We start from the raw sequence: 18,332 nt of genomic DNA on the forward strand, positions 1-18,332 counted from the left end.
AGTATTAGTTTACGAGGATTGTTCGTAAACTGGTGGGGGAGAGTTACGGTATGAGTCAGCTGTTATTTCGATGTCAGCTGACTGAGGGGATCAGCTGATCGAGGGTATATAAGAGATGTACCGAATACAATAAAGTCAGTGTTTTACAGCAGTTCAAGCGAGTTAGATCTTATTCCTTCTTCTCTTTTTTGACATTTTGTTTTCGCCAATACTTAACTTATAACTTCAGGTTTACTTGACAAAGGTATCTAACCGATTTAGTAACCTACCGATTTAGTAAAATAACCACAGATATACGATTATAATGAGGACTACTTAAACCTAAGGGATCCAATTTATCCAGGTTTTATTAAACCACCGAATCCAAAGCTCACAAAGCTACTTACCATCAACAAATACAGACTTTGATATCCTATCTTTCATATTTGACCCAGTATAGATATGCATTATGTAACAATTCAAATAGCTGACTTATAGAAAAAAGACCAGCTTATATTAAAATTAATAATAAGACATATAAGAAACTCTTATGATAATAAGAAAATAAATCTAAGTTTTTTTTTAATTTCTAACGCAGAATTTTGTCTATCCACGTTTGATAGAACAAAAAAATATTATGACGTAGTTGGACTTGAGGAGTGAGGAGTCCACTTGCCTTTTCTATAGCATCAACGGCCTGAATAAATGTTAGACGATATAAAAGGAATAATAGGTTTTCTTCTATGTTACAGCAAGTTTGTCCGTGATCATACTCGGGACTTCATTGGGGTGGCCGTCTCCTGTTCTTCCTAGGATGCAAGATGAAGGCACACCCTTCTTCATGTCCTACGAGGAAATATCATGGATGGTTTCCCTACTCTACCTAGGAAACTTGATGTCCCCGATTCCAGCTGGATACCTCATGGATATCTTGGGAAGGAAGAACTCCCTACTCGTACTAACAATCATACCTCTGTCAGCTTGGGTCATGATCATCTTTGCAGAGGCACCCATTATGCTATACTTTGCTCGTTTCTTAGCAGGTCAGTTTTTCATTCTGTAAAACTAAATATATTTTAATAATTAAAACATCATTATATTACTCCTAAATCGATTTTTCAATGACAGTAACAATTTCTGTCCTAGGTACATGGAGTGGAATAGTGAGTACCATAGCTCCGATGTATCTTGCAGAGATATCTGAACCACGGGTGCGAGGAGCACTCAGTACCTTTGTCCAACTGATGACTAATCTGGGGGTGCTGTTCGAGTACGTAATAGGACCTATTGTCTCGTATAAAATCCTAGGATATTTCTCAGGCTCGTTGCCTATTATTTTTATCATCATTTTCTTTGGGATGCCAGAAAGCCCATACTGGTTGTTGATGAAGGGGAAGAAAGAAAAGGCCGCAAAATCTCTTGCTTGGCTGAGAGGACTTGAAAACTCATCTGAAGTGAAAGAGGAGCTCGAAACTTTGGAAAACGTGGTAACAGAAGAGATGAGAAATAAGAAACGTTTAAAGGATTTAGTAGAAACGAAAGGGAACAGGAAAGCACTGCTTGTAGTTGAGGCACTAGCAATATTTCAACGTATGTCAGGTATCAGCGCCCTTATGGCCTACACTTCGACAACTTTACCAAAGGCAGGAGCAGGTTCTCTTTCACCCAACGACTGTGTCATCGTCATGGGTCTGGTTTGGGTGGTCAGTGTTTTTGTAGCCACGGTACTAGTGGATTCTCTAGGAAGGAAGCCTTTGCTCCTCACCTCGAGCATTGGCTGCTGCATGGCATTGTTCGCCGCTGGTTTGTGGTTTTTCTTGGACGAAAAGACCAACTATGACGTAACAAATTTTTACTGGGTTCCGTTCGGGTCATTTTTGGTCTACGGTTTCAGCTTTTGCATAGGACTGGGACCCATAGCCAGCACGATTCAGGGGGAAGCTTTCCCGACAAACATCAAAGCCCTTGCTTCAGGAATAACATCTGTAGTACTTGCTGTCACTTCTTTCATCATGAATAAAATATATCACACAATCGCTGATGAATTCGGCATGTATTTGAACTACTGGATATTTTCAGGGGCCTGTCTTACTTCGACCATATTTGTATTAGTGTATTTGGTGGAAACGAAGGGAAAAACACTACATGAAATTCACGAGGAGTTGAACAAAACAACCAAGAAAACGATCCCAAATAATGAAGGGGCCTGAAAGCTAGAATAGATTAGTAATTTTGTCAATAGGATCCGACGTTACCAGCCAAAGTATTCTTTTAGATCTTAAACCGATAAAGGAGACACAGAAAGAGATCCATCCCTATTATAATGTATAAACCAATTTATTCTCTTATTTTCTAACATTAGTCTCATCAACTTACGATAAAAATAAAACTTTCTGATGTCAGTTATTAAAAAGTTTATGAAAATGGATCATTTTAAGGTATAAGACTGTATAGTTTTCTAAGGGGCAATGCATTTAAACAATCGGGAGTTAAAAACGGCCGTTAAAATACATTAATAAAGTTGATGGCGCAAACTATGCGTAGCTTGAATCTCATAGAAAATTTAGAAAAAAAAATTTTCACCAAAGCAATTACTGGAAATATGGGAAAGGACTGTGAAATATTTAAAAAAAGCTCTTTACATAGCGAATGTTTGTTAAAAGTTATTTTAAGAGTATTAACCCTACAAGAAATATTAGTTGTAACTTGAAGACTATACCATGAATTAATATTCTATTAAGCTTAGTAGAAAAAAAAAGTTGAATTAATAATTTTTTTTTTGTGATTAAACAATACAAATATTAAGACAATATAAAAAAATACTTATAACTAGAATAATGTCAATTTTTTTAGAATAATAAATTATAAACCGTGCCAAAAATTAGTTTGTAGCATATGATGTTTTTTATTATTTCAAAAAATGTACTAAGAATTAGATTTTGTTTTATTACAAATATTATAGGCAATATAGTTACATTAGGAAATAATGAGTTCTCTAATATGACTGAATATGTAACTGTGATATGTGAAATAAATTTTAAGTTATCAAGGAAAAACATATTTTTTTTCTACCACTTTCATTTTATTATTTGTATTTTTAAGACAGGGTGGAAACTATAAAAAACTAATCAAATAACATTGAAATATCACTTATTGATAATGAAATAAAAATATCAAAAAAATAAGTAATTAGTAAATTAGTTATAAAATTAATGATTAATAATAGAAGAAGAACTATAATTTTTGGAAATGCTTTGAGACTAATAGTAGTTAAGAGAAAAATTGTTGGATGAATAGGAAAAGAGAATAGGTTTCTGCATAGGAAATAGTAACACAAGTTCTCTTTTGACCAATCTCAACTACTTTTTTTTCTCCCTCAGTCGCTAGTAGATGTTGACTATGAAGATATCTTCCCTAATGTTGTGCTTCTGCTCAAAGATTTTAACATTAAAAAGTACATTTTTTTAGACAGTGTATATTTTTTAAATAAAATTTTGGTATTTAAGAAGATGACATCTGTACATCATAAAAGATGTCATCGACGGACTTATTTGGTTTTTACTCCGAATTTTAATGAAGAAAGAATTAAAAATTGTGGTAAGAATGGTATAGAAATAAAGGAGACTACTTTAAAGTGCCCCCGAGTCATCAATTTATGTCATATGGACCAAATTCAGCTGCTAATCCAGTGATTTTTTTAGATAATTAATACATATAGATAATATTATGCTTTGTTAATGCTATCCCGATTTTTCGACTTAGCATAAGTTTAAAAAAAAACAGATGACTTACGGGAGCAAAAAATGAGTAGTAGATGACAAAGGTGCCATATTAGCTGTTAAATATAATTATTTATTACAACAATCTGGAGAGGTAAGATTTTTTTTAGTATCTTACTATAAATGTATGTAAATAGGCCCAACAGAAAAAAACACTCTAATTTCTCCAAAAAGTATACATCACAATTTCTACTCCCCCTCCCCCCATATAAAGAAAACCATATATCTTCATTAATATATTTGAAACGTAAAATAATTTTACAGAAAAATAAAAACAGACATTAAGATATTTAATTTCATTATTACTTTTTACTGATTTATCACCTCCCAAATTTCCTGTTCCCGGACCAATATCGAATCTATAGATGACCCTTCCTCAGACCACAATGCAGTTATCCTCTTCTTACATTGGAACTTCGTTCGATGAAAAGTCCTCTCCTCCTTCATTGATTTAAGGACGAGTTAACTGGGACAAATTTCGTGATGATTTAGATAACAAACTGGACTTAAAAATTCCACTTAAGACTAAACATGACATTGACGAAGCCATAGAAAACTTAATAGAATCTATAAGATTTTGCATATATGACAACACAACTATCAGTAAAACTAATAATACCATACCTACTAACTTGTCGCACCACATTTGCACGAAGTGGCAAAGGACTAGATACCCATCAGATAAAACACATTATACCAAATTGACAAACAAACTTAAAAAATTCAAAATGCAAAATTTAACTAACTTAACTGAAAACCTCGCGACTACTGACAAATCTTTATGGACGACTACTAAGAAGATTCTTAACTTCAAAAATTTAAATCACCCACTTCTTACTGAATCTCAAACATGTACAAAATCGGACGAAGGAAAATCACAAATATTCGGACAGCATCTTTCTAAAACCTTTGAGTCGCACCCTGACATCCTTAATTCAACCAACCTTGAAGACATTGAAGAAGGATTGAATACTCCACTCCAAATAACCCTGCCACCTAAAGCATTTCATCCATCAGAGATATCCAACATCATCCAGAATTTACCAACCAGCAAAGCTACTGGTTATGACCTAATTACATCCCATGTTCTAAAACATCTTCCTCGAAAATCTGTTATATTCCTCACCTACATCTACAATGCTGTCCTCAGATCCACATATTTTCCTGACCCATGGAAATTATCCATAATCAAAATGATTCCCAAACCTCGAAAGCCGCCAGAACACCCACCCTCTTACCGTCCTATCTCTCTGTTACCTATCATGATAAAAATCCTGGAGAAACTTATCTTAAAACACCTGTACCCCATCCTAGATTCCAACCGTGTAGAAAAGGCTTTTGATCGAGTCTGGCACCCAGGACTGCTATACAAGATCCGTAAATCCCCCCCCCCTCTACATATTATCTCATTATCCGTTCTTATCTCTCAGACAGGTTATTTCAAGTAAATCACAACAGCGCTTATTCCTCCCTGTTTCCTTAGTCTGCTGGTGTACCTCAGGGTAGTATCCTTGGTCCTATCCTTTATAGTTTTTACAGCTGACATCCCAACCCATCCTAAAACTATTCCCACCATGTATGCCGATAACACGTGCCTATTGTCAGTGAATAATGATCCTTCCATTGTATCCCAATCCCTCCAATCCCACATCACCACCCTTGAAGAATGGTGGCAAACCTGGGTGATTAAAATAAATTCCAATAAATCCCACCAAATCACATTTACCCTTCGTTGTAAACCTTCGTCTTGCCCCACAGTATCTTTTAATAATACCCCACTTATTCCTGTTGAGCAGATCCGTTACTTAGGACTAAATCTGGACAAACGACTGACATGGAATCCTCATACAAGACTGAAAAGACAGGAAACTGCTCGTCGATTTCGACTATTACAACATTTACTAGACAAACGGTCCAAACTTCCAATCTATTAAAAAGGACTGATCTACGTGACTATTATAAGGCCTATCTGGACATACGGAATTGAGCTATGGAGCTCCACTAAACCATCTAATTCCTCTCGAATCCAATCCTTACAGTCCAAAATCCTTTGTAAAATCCTTAATGCGCCTTACTTTGTCACAAATCAAATCATCCATCAGGACCTCAATGTCCCCTATGTTGCCGATTTGGCCAGAACCAGATACCAATCCTTCCACAATAAACTTCCCAACCACCCAAACCAACTCGTTTCTAGTCTGGCTTCTCCTGCACTACCTAATAAACCTTCAAGGCGTCTGGAAAGAAGATGGCCTCGAGATCTTCTCCTTTAGAAGTGTTTAGGAGTTCTATCAATGGGTAGATTCTCCTCGTTTGTATCATGTCATAATATCACTTACAGCAATTTACTTGATGTGTATATATGTATACAGTTGTAAATAACAATAAATAAATTATAAAAAAAAGAATGTTTAGTGACATACGACTTTCGGGAGAATAGTTCGAAAATTAAATGACCTAAAATAATTATAACGTTCATTTAATAACAAATAACACTGAAATAATATAGATATCCGTAATAATTTCTATGAATTCCTAATGTTTGCGGAAGGTTCCTGAAACAAAACTCAGAACTGAAAATATCCACCATTTTCAGCACAAAAAATATAGCTTATCTACAAAGCTTTCATAGCATCCACTTTTAATACTGAAAATTTTATTAAAAATAAAATGATACATTTATATTTTTGTGGACTAAAAATAATAACAGTCACTGAAAATGAATATCATGCAAGTAAAGTGGAAGTTTAATCAAAATTATCAAGTTCATTCACAGGAAATGCCGGTTTTTAATATAAAAGATGAAACACCATTTAGATCAATATCTATTGTAACCTCATGATTGTTCTAAAGGAACCTGGTCTCAAGAACAATAAACAATTTCATTTCATTTCATAATGACCGCCGAAAAATGAATGTTGCCCCTGGTAGGAAATGAACCCACAACATTCCGAACCAAGCGCCCCAACCCACACGGTTTTTTGCGCACTACCCCACTGCTCCCGCACCCCGTATGCCAGAAATGGCAAGGGAGGGGGATTAAAAAAAACCCACACGGGCGTCACGTCCCTAGAAGAAGCTTCAGTAACTTGTGTTTTACTCTGTGATGTCAGCGTGTTATGAGGAGGAAGTTGTTGGGGCATTTCCCCAGCATATATGCTGCTGTTTCAGGCTCTCTGTTGCATTTGCGACAGAGGGATCCAACTTCTATATCCTGTTCACCAACACCTGTGACTCCACGTATAGGTCCATAATTTGTACTTAGGTAGAAGGCACGTAATTAGAGAAAATAAGGCATTTCTTGAAAGAAAAACGTTTCAACCATTAATTTAAATATTTTACTTCATTCGCCACCCTAAACAAATATGGAAATAATATGTAAACATTGACATAAACATACTAATCATGTATGAGAATATTTTAAATAGATAAATTGTAGGGAATTATCAGTTTCCACTTTTTATGCATTTATTTCCGTTAAATTATAATTTGTATCCGTTATGTTAAGAAATAATACTCCCAACAGAAGAGTTTAAATATCATTTTTTTTTTAAATATCCAATTTATTTCCAACGCTCATAAGCTACTCTGTTAATTGTAGTTCTAAAAAAGTGACCATTTATTGAACACCTACAGGATCCATCCACTTATACGAATACGTTGATTGCTTGATAAATAAATCGAATTTAAAATGTATCAAATAACCCAGAAAAAGAAACGAGTAATTTAAAAAAGCTTTAACATTACATCTCATTTTTTTAGTGACTCAGTAAAGATAATTAATTCAAACTATGTTCACGTACACAATGTAGAAAAAATTATTTCTATAGAGTGAAACTGTTATCTTATACATAGTTAAACTGCTGTGATATTTTTTACTATTATATTCTGTAAGAAAATATTTTGATTTTTAATTTGTAGTTTGTAGTAATTCTAATTAAAGGATTCGATCTAAAATGAATATAGGAAGAAGATAGTTGACCGTATGAAGAAGATTGGAGGAAGCTGGGTGGCGGTGAATAAAGCTATTGTTGACCAAGGTTTGGTCCCACTTTGCACGGCTGTCACTCGGACAATCTTCCTACAATTTTTTTTTTCCTAAACTGGAGGCAGATTTCAGATTATTCTGTAACAGACAATTTAATTAATAAGCACCTTCACATTGTTGTTGAGTATGAAAGTCTTTTTAAAATCGGCATAATTTTTATCTGCAAATAGTTGAAAAAAAATCTCAAATTATTTGGGATTTTACGAAAAACAAAATTGTGCAATATTAAGCCGCTTGAGATAGGTTTAAAAAAGACAAATTGTATTTTTTATAAAGAAACATTCCTTCAGCCTACTCTGCTGCAACTTAGCATTACGTAATTTAAATATTTTCTCAAGTCATTACTTCCTATTTAACAAAATACGAGAAGCATACAAAAAACAAAACAGAAAAGATGAACTTTCTCCTTTTCTCAAGAAGATCAGACCTTTGTTTTTATGAAGTTGTTTGTTACATCCAAGGTGTAATTTAACATCCTTAAACATTATCAAACCGTTAGTGGACAATATGTTGAGTATGTGGAAATACAACGGAATATTATTAAAAGTATTAGTAATCGGAGTTTAGATAAACATATAAGATATTAGAAGTGAAATGACATTAAAATTAATCTTACTAATTTGTTTTGAAACTGAAATCCCTGCGGAGTGGTTTAAATAAAAGGGGGAGGGAGAGGGGATGAGCTGGATTGCTAAGTGACCAATCACAAGGAGGTGGGCATCAAGAGGGTAACCTCAACATATTATGACTTCAATATGCTAGCGTTTAGATTGGATGAACCAACGGCTGTGGAAACCGATCGATACCTTCTCCGACTGGACATTCTCCAATATCTCCGCTTTAATTTGTCTAGACTATCACCTCTGGAGTCAATTTAAAGCTATTCCGTTCTACTATTAAACAAAACGATAAATGCTATATATAATTGAAAATGTAAAAAGTACTCAATGTTTGTATACATTAATTACTATTTATGCCTGTTGATATGGAGGATTATCACCTTCTTATTACTTTAAGACAAAACTAAAAATTATATACACAGTGACAGTAACATGTAAACAGCATTTTTTCGTCTTCTTTTCGGTAATAATATTTTGTTGAAAAGGAGCTTTAAGCCCAAATGTTTTATTTATCTCTACCCCTAACCACCCCTATGTTTCTCTAACAATATTTTCTAATTTTTAAACAGATCTGGATTTTTCTACATGAATTATAATAACATACAGCGTCAAATTTGAAATTATGTTTCTCACAATAAAATCAAACTCATGTCCACCATTATATATGAAAAAATTCGATTTTTTTAATTATATTGAGTAGTATCCTACAATTTAGTTGTTTAGATCCGAATTGAGAACTTATATCATAGCTGGTAAGGGAATAAATATTGTAAGGTGTATGACAAAACAATAAAAATATCAATAGGAAGGGAATAAACATTGTAAGGTGTATACAAAACAATAAAAATATCAATAGGAAGGGAATAAACATTGTAAGGTGTATGACAAAACAATAAAAATATCAATAGGAAGGGAATAAACATTGTAAGGTGTATGAAAAAACAATAAAAATATCAATAGGAAGGGAATAAACATTGTAAGGTGTATGACAAAACAATAAAAATATCAATAGGAAGGGAATAAACTTTTGCATAAAAAATAAAGAAAAAACTAGGTTAAGACAGTATATTATAAATTATAGATTTATAGAAAACTAATTAATAGTTGTCACAGTAATGAGTAATAAAATAGCGAATAAAGAATAAGATCAGTGAACAGCAAAACAATACTTATTAGAAGTAGTAAGAACTATGGTTAACAATCGAAAGAGAGGTTCCTGAAGTGAATGTGGTATAGAGAGAAAAAAAAATTGAATAAGAGTAAAAATCATGAAACATGAGAAAAGTAAGGCAAGTAATACAATAAACTAAGAAAAAATTGAACTAATATATCGATCATACAGTAGAGTTGTATAAGTGATATGCCATCATCTCCATACTTAAGTTCATACATAAGTTTCATGATTTTTACTCTTAGTTGATTTTTTTTCTCTATATACTATAAATAATCTGTATATAACATAAATATCGCCGAGAGCAAATAGTAGAAGAAAAAAATGGGGAAAAGTGAGATGTGACTCCCATGGGTCACTAAATCTAAATTTAATTTAATTTTTTTTGTATAATTTATTTATTGATATTTACAACTGTACATAAATACATCAAGTAAATTTGAGGAAATCATAATGGCATGGTACAAGCATGTAGAGAAACTACCCATTGGTTGGACTCTAAATTTTTTTTTTTTAATTTAAATTTTGTATTTATTGATAAATATTACAAACTGCCACAACGTTGTTGGGCATTAGTGATAACTGATCACATTCATACTAAAATAACATAATAATAAAAATAAATAAATAAATGAAAACAAAAGTAGATGAAAATAAACCTCTCTCTAAATATATAAAAACAGAAGGATAAAGAAAATATACATAATCAAACTATGTACATGGAAAAATAAATAAATAGAATATCATCAGTCGCATTTACACTCATATATACAATGTTTATACTATCGACCTGAGGATCCCTGATCCCATTCTATCCCCCACTTATGAGAGGTAGAGCAGAGCTCTTTGAGATCCCAGCGTACCTCTCTTACTGCGTCACTGGTAATGAGCCAGAGGTGGCTGAGTAAGTGTACTAAAGCTGCAAACACTCAACATGAGTGGAACATCTAACCACTACCAGAACTCCAATTGTCCATTTTTATTTTACAATAAGTCACTTGGCCACTGCCGTTTCAACGTTTCGAAGTGAATTGTAAGGATGGGTGGAACTAGATAAGGATTGAACCAAAGGATTAGGATGATTAGAAAGGTTTATATGGAATTTTGAGAACCTGCTTGATATGAGGTCAAGAACAAAAGGGATATGGAGGCGATGGTGTAGTGTTCTGTTGGAAACGTAATAGGGTGCATTAACTGTGGTTCTAAGGATTTTGGATTGAAAGGATTGGAAACGTTTGATATTCGATGGTTTAACTGTTCCCCAAAGTTCAAGTCCATAGGTCCAGATAGGTCTGAGTATAGTCTTATAAATTGTAAGTTTATTTTCTATTGAGAGATGAGAGGTCCTGCTGAGCAGTAGGAATAGTTGGCTGAATCGTCTGTTACGACGATTAAGTTAAGTCGAGTTCTTGTCTTTTATATCTAGTATGTTGGTTACAGGTGAGTCCTTTATGTAAGATGAATCCAAGATATCGCACTGTGTCAGATCTGAGTAAAGAAATGTTACTTAGAAATTGGATGAGGCTGTTACAGGATCAGGATGGTAGGATAGGATAGCTATATCATCGGCAAATGTTGCCAGGAACGTGTCGGGATTGATAGGAATGTCAGCAGTGAGAAGATGTAGGGGACAGGACCCAAAACACTGCCTTGGGGAACTCCTGCTTCGACTGCCTAGATATCTGAGTACTCAGAACAACTGCGAACTCGAAAATAGCAAATAGGTAGGAGCGGATGATAGGGTATACGGTTTGAGGGAGTATGGACTTGAGCTTGGAAAGCAATACGGCATGCAATACTCGATAAAAAGCTTTCGCCGTCCAGAAAGATACCCGAGCAGTATTGTTTGCACAACTAAATGCAAATTGCAAATTGCACAACGACCGGTGGTCTTTTGGATGGTATGCTTCATTCACCACCAGAAATACCTACGTCGTAATGCTTGGAGGGTTTCATTCAGTCCTCGGTGATTGATTTTACCTTGGTGATAAGCGATTGTCATTTCCTTTTGCCGTTCCACGTCTCAGAGATTTTCCACCATTAGTGAGCCTCGGATGAATGACCGATCCACCCCAATCTGCTTGGTTCGCAACTGTCTGCGTTTTTTATCCCACACTACACCGTGTCCAACAAATAGATGGTGGATCTTTCCACGTTTGAACGCTGTGCAAATTCAATTTATTGGACACGCTACAAATCCTCCTTAACGCCTGGTTGTGACTAGACAGCGGAAATGATACTGTTCCCATATTTGAAACGTTCCACTTTTGTTAAACCTGAGGTCTTCGTATTCCAGATAATTTGCTGTCATTTTTCATTTATTATTTCTTCCAGCTCCTCCATCTCCAATGATCTCCCCTCATTTTTCTTCTGGTCCGCCGACGACTCTTCCCTGGGATTTGCTCCGGCGCTTCTTGTTGTTCGTCCCTTCCTGGTGTTTAATCGCAAAGAAACTGCCCTCCGTTCATCCTTAATCACATTTATCGTTATTGCCCTAGAGAGCCATTCTCTATTCCAGGTTTTTAAATAATATTCAAATTATACTTTCAACACGTGACCTTAGTGGATGACTCCTTTAACTTCCTGACCCACTGCAAAGGTCGATGATACGTATGAACCTGGAAATGCCTTCCAAAAACGTAGGGTCAGAAGGGTCAACCGCCCACAAAATTCCAGGAAGTTCCTTCTCTAGCGCACTGTAACGAATCTCCGCTGCTGTGAGGTGTCTACTAGCGTATGGTATAGAATGTTTACCACCAGTGCCTTCCTGCTCTCAGGGAGTACTCTTGAAGTACTTGTGAATATTCTGTTTCATGGCCAATCTAACGATCAGTTTTCTACCTTTTCCAAGGTTATTAAGGGGAACTATTTCATTTCTGACACGAACCGGCGTTAGTAGTTTAGCACAACTAAAAGCCGTCTAATCTATTATAATCTATACATCATTTGGCACAGTAATATGCTGTAAAGCGCATTTTAAGTGCTGCACATGTTCGGTTTTTGTTTAGCTGAAAACTAGTAGGTCATGCATGTATATTTGACACACCGACTCGTCTTCCCTTCCACATGTTCCTGCTCCTCTGTCCCAGTCCCCAGTCCATTCCTTCTGCTTCTGTCTCTGAGGTCCAACTCCTCAGTGGATTTAAAATTTATTTATACCACGTTCCATTATGGATGTCACGCAACATATTCGTTCCCTTGAACGTAAACTACGGGCTCTGCGTCGCACCATACTAGGCGTAGCAGATGTTGGAGGAATCGGCGTCGCTGATGTAAGCCAAAGGTCATTTTTGAAGAAGAAGGTCATTCTTTGAGGCCACTTTGAAGACTTTGATTAATGATTTGTTTGAGTTCCAGAGATACTTCGACGATTTTGCCAATTCATACCTATAGAACAGGATCAAGCAGATGGATTTCCTAACGACCACTGAAATGTCATTTATGACGAACTGCAGAGAGAAATCAATACTGCCAAACCGCATGGGATCCAAATCAAAAGGGCAAGTGGGAATGAAGAACCATCGTCCCAACTTGGTCAAAATGACCTAAGTCAAATTATCAGGTCCATGCTGAAATGATAATGCACATTGGAGCATAGCGTATCTTCCTAAAATCCAGATCCAAAATCAGTCGAAGATACCCTCATCATTTACCCTCGCATGGGAGAAGCTGAAGTACGATAAACCCCGAATACTGGCTGCTGAGCGCCGGCGGTATGAACTTTCCTTATCAGGAATCGCGGATAGCGTTGAGGCCTTCAAGGCATTGAATCTAGACAACCCCACAGAGTTCCTACTAGCAACATTAGCTCTGCGCTCGCTTGACAGTGCGACGCGTAGGCAGTTCGAGATGGCTCGCTTTGAAGAAATGCGATGAATGTAATTTGATACATTAGGCAACGCTTGACTGCGTTGAAGCTTTCGAGGGACATAGAGACTCGGCCTTCCCCTTGCAGTAATTATGCGTCGCGGAATAAGAATCCGAATAAGAACTCGAAAAGGTATAATGCCGTGGCTCTCCATACTTCTGATACTTCGATGAAGCACCATCCACAGGGTCTGGTCCCAAGATTTCCACCCTAAACTCAGCGCTCCCATATACCTTCTAGTAGTATGAGGTCTTCGTTCAACTCCTTTAAAAGCTACCCTATTTGTAAAGAGATACACTTACTGGACAGATGCCAGAAATTTATATCTATATCATCATCTCAACGTCAAGGATTCGTACCTGGAAGGGGTGTAGAAATAGTCTAAAGGACAACCTTCGGGTGAGGAATTGTTCATCCAGGTATAACTGTCGGTTCTGCAACAAGGGGCATCACAGCCTGGTTCACCACGAGGAGGAGGATCCCCGCCGCGGAAGTGATCAGTCCACTTGTATTGATACCAAACTTCCTATCAGCATTGAACCCAGTGCCTTTATTAGTTTTGGTTGTTCTTATTCCGAAGGGTGCGCCACTCCAGGCATGATTCTGTTGGGTACGGCGTCCTTTGGGATCAATCCCTTGCAGCATCTTCCCACACCCGTCTGCTGACGCGCTCTGCACTCAGTGTTTGGTAGTTGACCAAATTTCATCAAGTTGTCGCGTCAATAATGCAGATCTTCGTCCGCTTCAACAGGAATGGTTAGCGGATGACGAATTTTTCCTGCCAAAATCGGTGGATATGCTCATAGGTTGCGATTTGTACCCCCGTCTGATAACTGGAGGACCGTATCATTCGGGAATAGACTATGTGTATCTGTTACCCAGCGTGTTCGGGTTGGTAATTATGGGGAAAATAGGTACACAGTTGCCCACCAAAGGAAGCTCCTTTTTCACCGAGTCCTACGGCAATGTAGAGACACAACTACAAGCATTCTGGGAAATAGAGGAGCCAAGCGTTATCGTTCGGTCCTCTCCGCAGGACTCTTAAAATTATTCATGAGAATAATTATTCAAGGACTGCAGCAGGAAGATACATAGTCAAACTTCCGTTGATTGTTGATAGTGATTCTCCCAGCGATAACTGAGAGGTTGCTTCCAAAAGATTTGTGGCCTTGGAAAGGAAAATGGTTAAGGACCCTCCGTTGGGACAGAGTTACTTTTCATGCAGGAATACCCTGACATATCTCCAGCTCCAATACCAGTTAATTATATCATACCTCACCATCCGGTCTGGCAGCAAGGATCGAACGAAGCAAAGCTCATGTTGGTATTTGATGCCTCGTAGCCTTCGACATCGACCAGCCTCAACGACACTTTGCTCGGCGGCCCAAAACTTCAAAGAGATCTGCCGAATGTTCTGACCATATTCAGGTTACATTATATTCCTTTTTGCGCGGACATACCGAAAATGTTCAGACAGATTTTGGTTCACCCTACTCAACGCAGTCTTTTGGAGAAAAGAACCCTCTGACATGTTGGAAGAGTTTGAACTTAACACATTGACCTACGGTCTTAAGTCCAGCCTCTTCCTCGCCAAGCACACCATTCAACAATTAATGAAGGATGAAGGAGAAGCTTACCCATTAGCGACCAACCGGATTTCGACGTCAATGTACGTCGACGATATTGTTACTGGAGCGGATTCGCTTCGATTCTTCGACGGGAATTATGCGAATTATTCGCCAAAGGAGAATTCATCCTTTGAAAGTGGGCGTCAACGCGGCCGGCACTAACAGTTAGTCAGAACGGTGCAATCTCAGAGTCTCTTGATCATACAGGAGATGTTAATACCATGAAAACCTTACCTATGTGGAGCACTTGAAACGACGTTTTCACGTTTACAGTGTGCTCACCTCCTTATGAGCATGCCACTAAACGGATCATCTTATCCGTTGCAAGGATATTCGATTCACTAGGTCTGTTTGCACCCGTCATCCTCTTGGCTAAAATAATTTTGCAGAACCTGTGGAAATCTCAGGTCAGCTGGGATGATCCACTGCCTACAGATATCGCCAGTGAGTAGCGCCAACTCGCTTTAGAGTGGACATTATTGACTCAGGTATCCATGCCCCGTATTGTGAATTTGCACAATTCACAAACGCATTGGCTGATTGGGTTCAGCTTCTAATATAGCGTATGCTGCTGCTGTTTACCTACGAATTGAAAATGCCCATGGAGATGTAAAGGTTTCATTGGTAAAGGCGAAAACAAAGGTGGCACCTCTTAAATTTTTGACAGTCTAGAACTATGTGGGTCTCTTTTCTAACCTAGATCTTATCGTCAATCGGACTAACATTTGTTCCTACGCGTAGGAGTTGCTTTACAGACTCCACCGTAGTTTTGGCTTGGCTGCGGACACCTATCCACAGACTAAAAACATTCGAGGCCAATCATGTATCAGAATGGTTGATACATGATTGGCCTTGAATGTTGGACCACACATGGAGCACACCACAGTTGATGATTGGCAATATGTGAGATCAAATGAAATGCCTTCCGAGCTTTTAAGCTACACCAAAAAACGGTGGTGGCGTGGACCTGAATGCCTTTCACGTCCAGCGAGTGGATCGCCTGGATCGCTCGATCGTCGAAAATCTAGTTGCGTTATTGGGATCTCGTCACACTACGTGTTCCCTCTGATTCGGACCAGTGGATACAGCGGTTGAGCTCTTTCCATTTTCTAGTTCCCTTCACGGCCAGGATTATTCGATTCTGTAAGGTTACCCGGGACCACGACGGCTTATTCTTTAATCGTATAACCGCCCAGGAATACATTGACGAACGCTCGTTCGTACACAGCTCAATGCGCTAATCTTCCTGAGACGTTATTTGCCACTACAGTTATTCCGAATGAGCTGCGCAACTTTGCTCCCTTTATCGATCACCGGGGGATTGTCAGGTTGGGCGGTAGATCGGAACATTGTGCACTTCCGTATTCTAGAAAGCAACCTATGCTCGTACCTCCCATCTGGCACGACTGATCGTGGATGATATCCATGTCAGATTTTTTCACTCAGAACCTACACTCACGCACGCCCTTTTCAGGAACCGCTTCTGAATTCCCGGCTGTTTAAAGTACGAACGGGGCTGGGTTCTTAAATGTATTGATTGTAGGATCCGCATTGCGAAGCCATCGCAGACTCTAATGGCAGCACTTCCCAGTGAGCGGCTCCTCGACCATCGCCCGTCTTACTAAATGAAGGAGTTCAATCGCCGAAATGCATCCCTGGGCAAGGTATATCTTTGCATCTTCATATGTATGACCAATCGAGCTGTACATTTAGAGGCCGTGTCGTCATTGTCGACTCTTGCCTTTCTCATGTCCCTCGAGAGGTTTGTAGCACGGCTGGGTTTACCAAATACCATTTGGTCAGATAATGGAACCAACCAGCTTCACGCTTCATGAAGGATATCCGACAATGGATGACTAAAAACGAAAATAATATTGCTCGCTCACTAGCACCCAGAGGCATTACGTGGAGATTCATTTTGGTGGTCCGTGGGAGACTGCCGTCAAATCGGCTAAGAAATTCTTATTAAGGTCCTTTGGGAAGGAACAATTTACTTTTGAGGATCTATCTACGATATTTTCTCGTATTGAAGGAATTATGAGCTCGAGGCCACATTGTTCGCTTTCGGAGGATGTTCACAACTGGGATTTCCTCACTCCCGGTTATTTCCTCATAAGAGATCCTTTGACCACCATTCCGGAACCCACTGATGTCATTATCAGGGACCTATAGGGTTATAGGCAGAACCGAATGATGTCTGTTTGGCAGCGGTGGCGTCGAAAATATTTGCACACTCTGCAACAACGGGTAAAGTGGACCGCAAATTATGAAGGGATGAAGATAGGGGATCTGATAATACTGGCGGAAAAGAGATTATTGGTGGGACATTGGCCGGTTGGAAGGATTATTGACATTCATCCCGGTCGGGATGGTATCGTGCGGGTTGTTACGGTGCGTACCCCTTCAGGATCTACATTAGTTAGAGCGACAAGTACGATCCTGAAGGAGGATCAAATCAAATCCACGTTGTACAGGATTTTAGAGGTGAGAAGGGGTTTCCTTCACAAATTCGTCATGATTAGGGCGTTTAAGTTTTCACAAGAGGATGTGATTTATTTACTTACTTTCTGCCAAATTTGAAGATTTTCTTTTGTTTCCTTCTCTTCTTTACTCAGTATATTTTTTTTCTATCTCTTGTTTTCTCCGTCAATGGAGCACTAGTTTCCTTTTATTTTTTGTACAGAAGAAGACCTTTCTTCCTTCACTGATCACACCCTCATACATAACAATGACATAATTCTGAGCTAAAATAGTTCGATGTTTAAATTTGAACCCATCAAATTTAAGGTGGGCCAGTCTGCTGCCACCAGTTGACCAGGCTGAGAGACACTTGTTGCGAGACGGGACTCCCAGAGGTCCCCTAGTAGGTATTTACCTTAATAATAAGAGCGTCAGGATTAGGAGTAACTACTGAAGTGGAGGAAACAATTTAAAGTGAATGCCCCAGGGTGCGGTCCTAGGTCCGGCCCAGTGGGAACCAGTGTTTGACGAGTTACTGGGGGAGCTAGAGAACATTGGGTTCCTTGCCACGACCTACGTCGACGACCTGGCAGTCATAGTGGCCGAGAACAGTTGAGGCAGATTGAAGATGGAAGCAGAGAGCTGTGCCGGTCTCGTGGGAGAATGGTGTCAGAGAAGGAAATGGAGTGTGGCCGCAGCTAAGTCTCCGGCCATACTTATAAGAGGTTCTACTGATAGGGCACATCCTATAACTCTATACATTCAAGAACAGAGGAGTA

General features: G+C 38.1%; 1 protein-coding gene across 1 annotated transcript in view; it reads left to right on the top strand.

The window, feature by feature from the left end:
• Nucleotides 1-3,022, top strand: part of LOC106689504 (facilitated trehalose transporter Tret1) — a 30,966-nt gene extending 27,944 nt beyond the window's left edge. Inside the window, exons 2-3 of the mRNA XM_067053499.1 lie at nt 732-1,022; nt 1,126-3,022. Of these exons, the coding sequence (XP_066909600.1) occupies nt 732-1,022; nt 1,126-2,189 (1,355 nt within the window). The 3' untranslated portion in view covers nt 2,190-3,022. The remainder of the gene's footprint in view (nt 1-731; nt 1,023-1,125) is intronic.
• The last annotated feature ends 15,310 nt before the right edge of the window (nt 3,023-18,332 follow it).

Source organism: Halyomorpha halys, unplaced genomic scaffold (genome assembly GCF_000696795.3).
Source record: "Halyomorpha halys isolate HHAL.00 unplaced genomic scaffold, Hhal_1.1 Scaffold1383.1, whole genome shotgun sequence".
NCBI classification, from domain to species: Eukaryota; Metazoa; Arthropoda; class Insecta; order Hemiptera; family Pentatomidae; genus Halyomorpha; species Halyomorpha halys.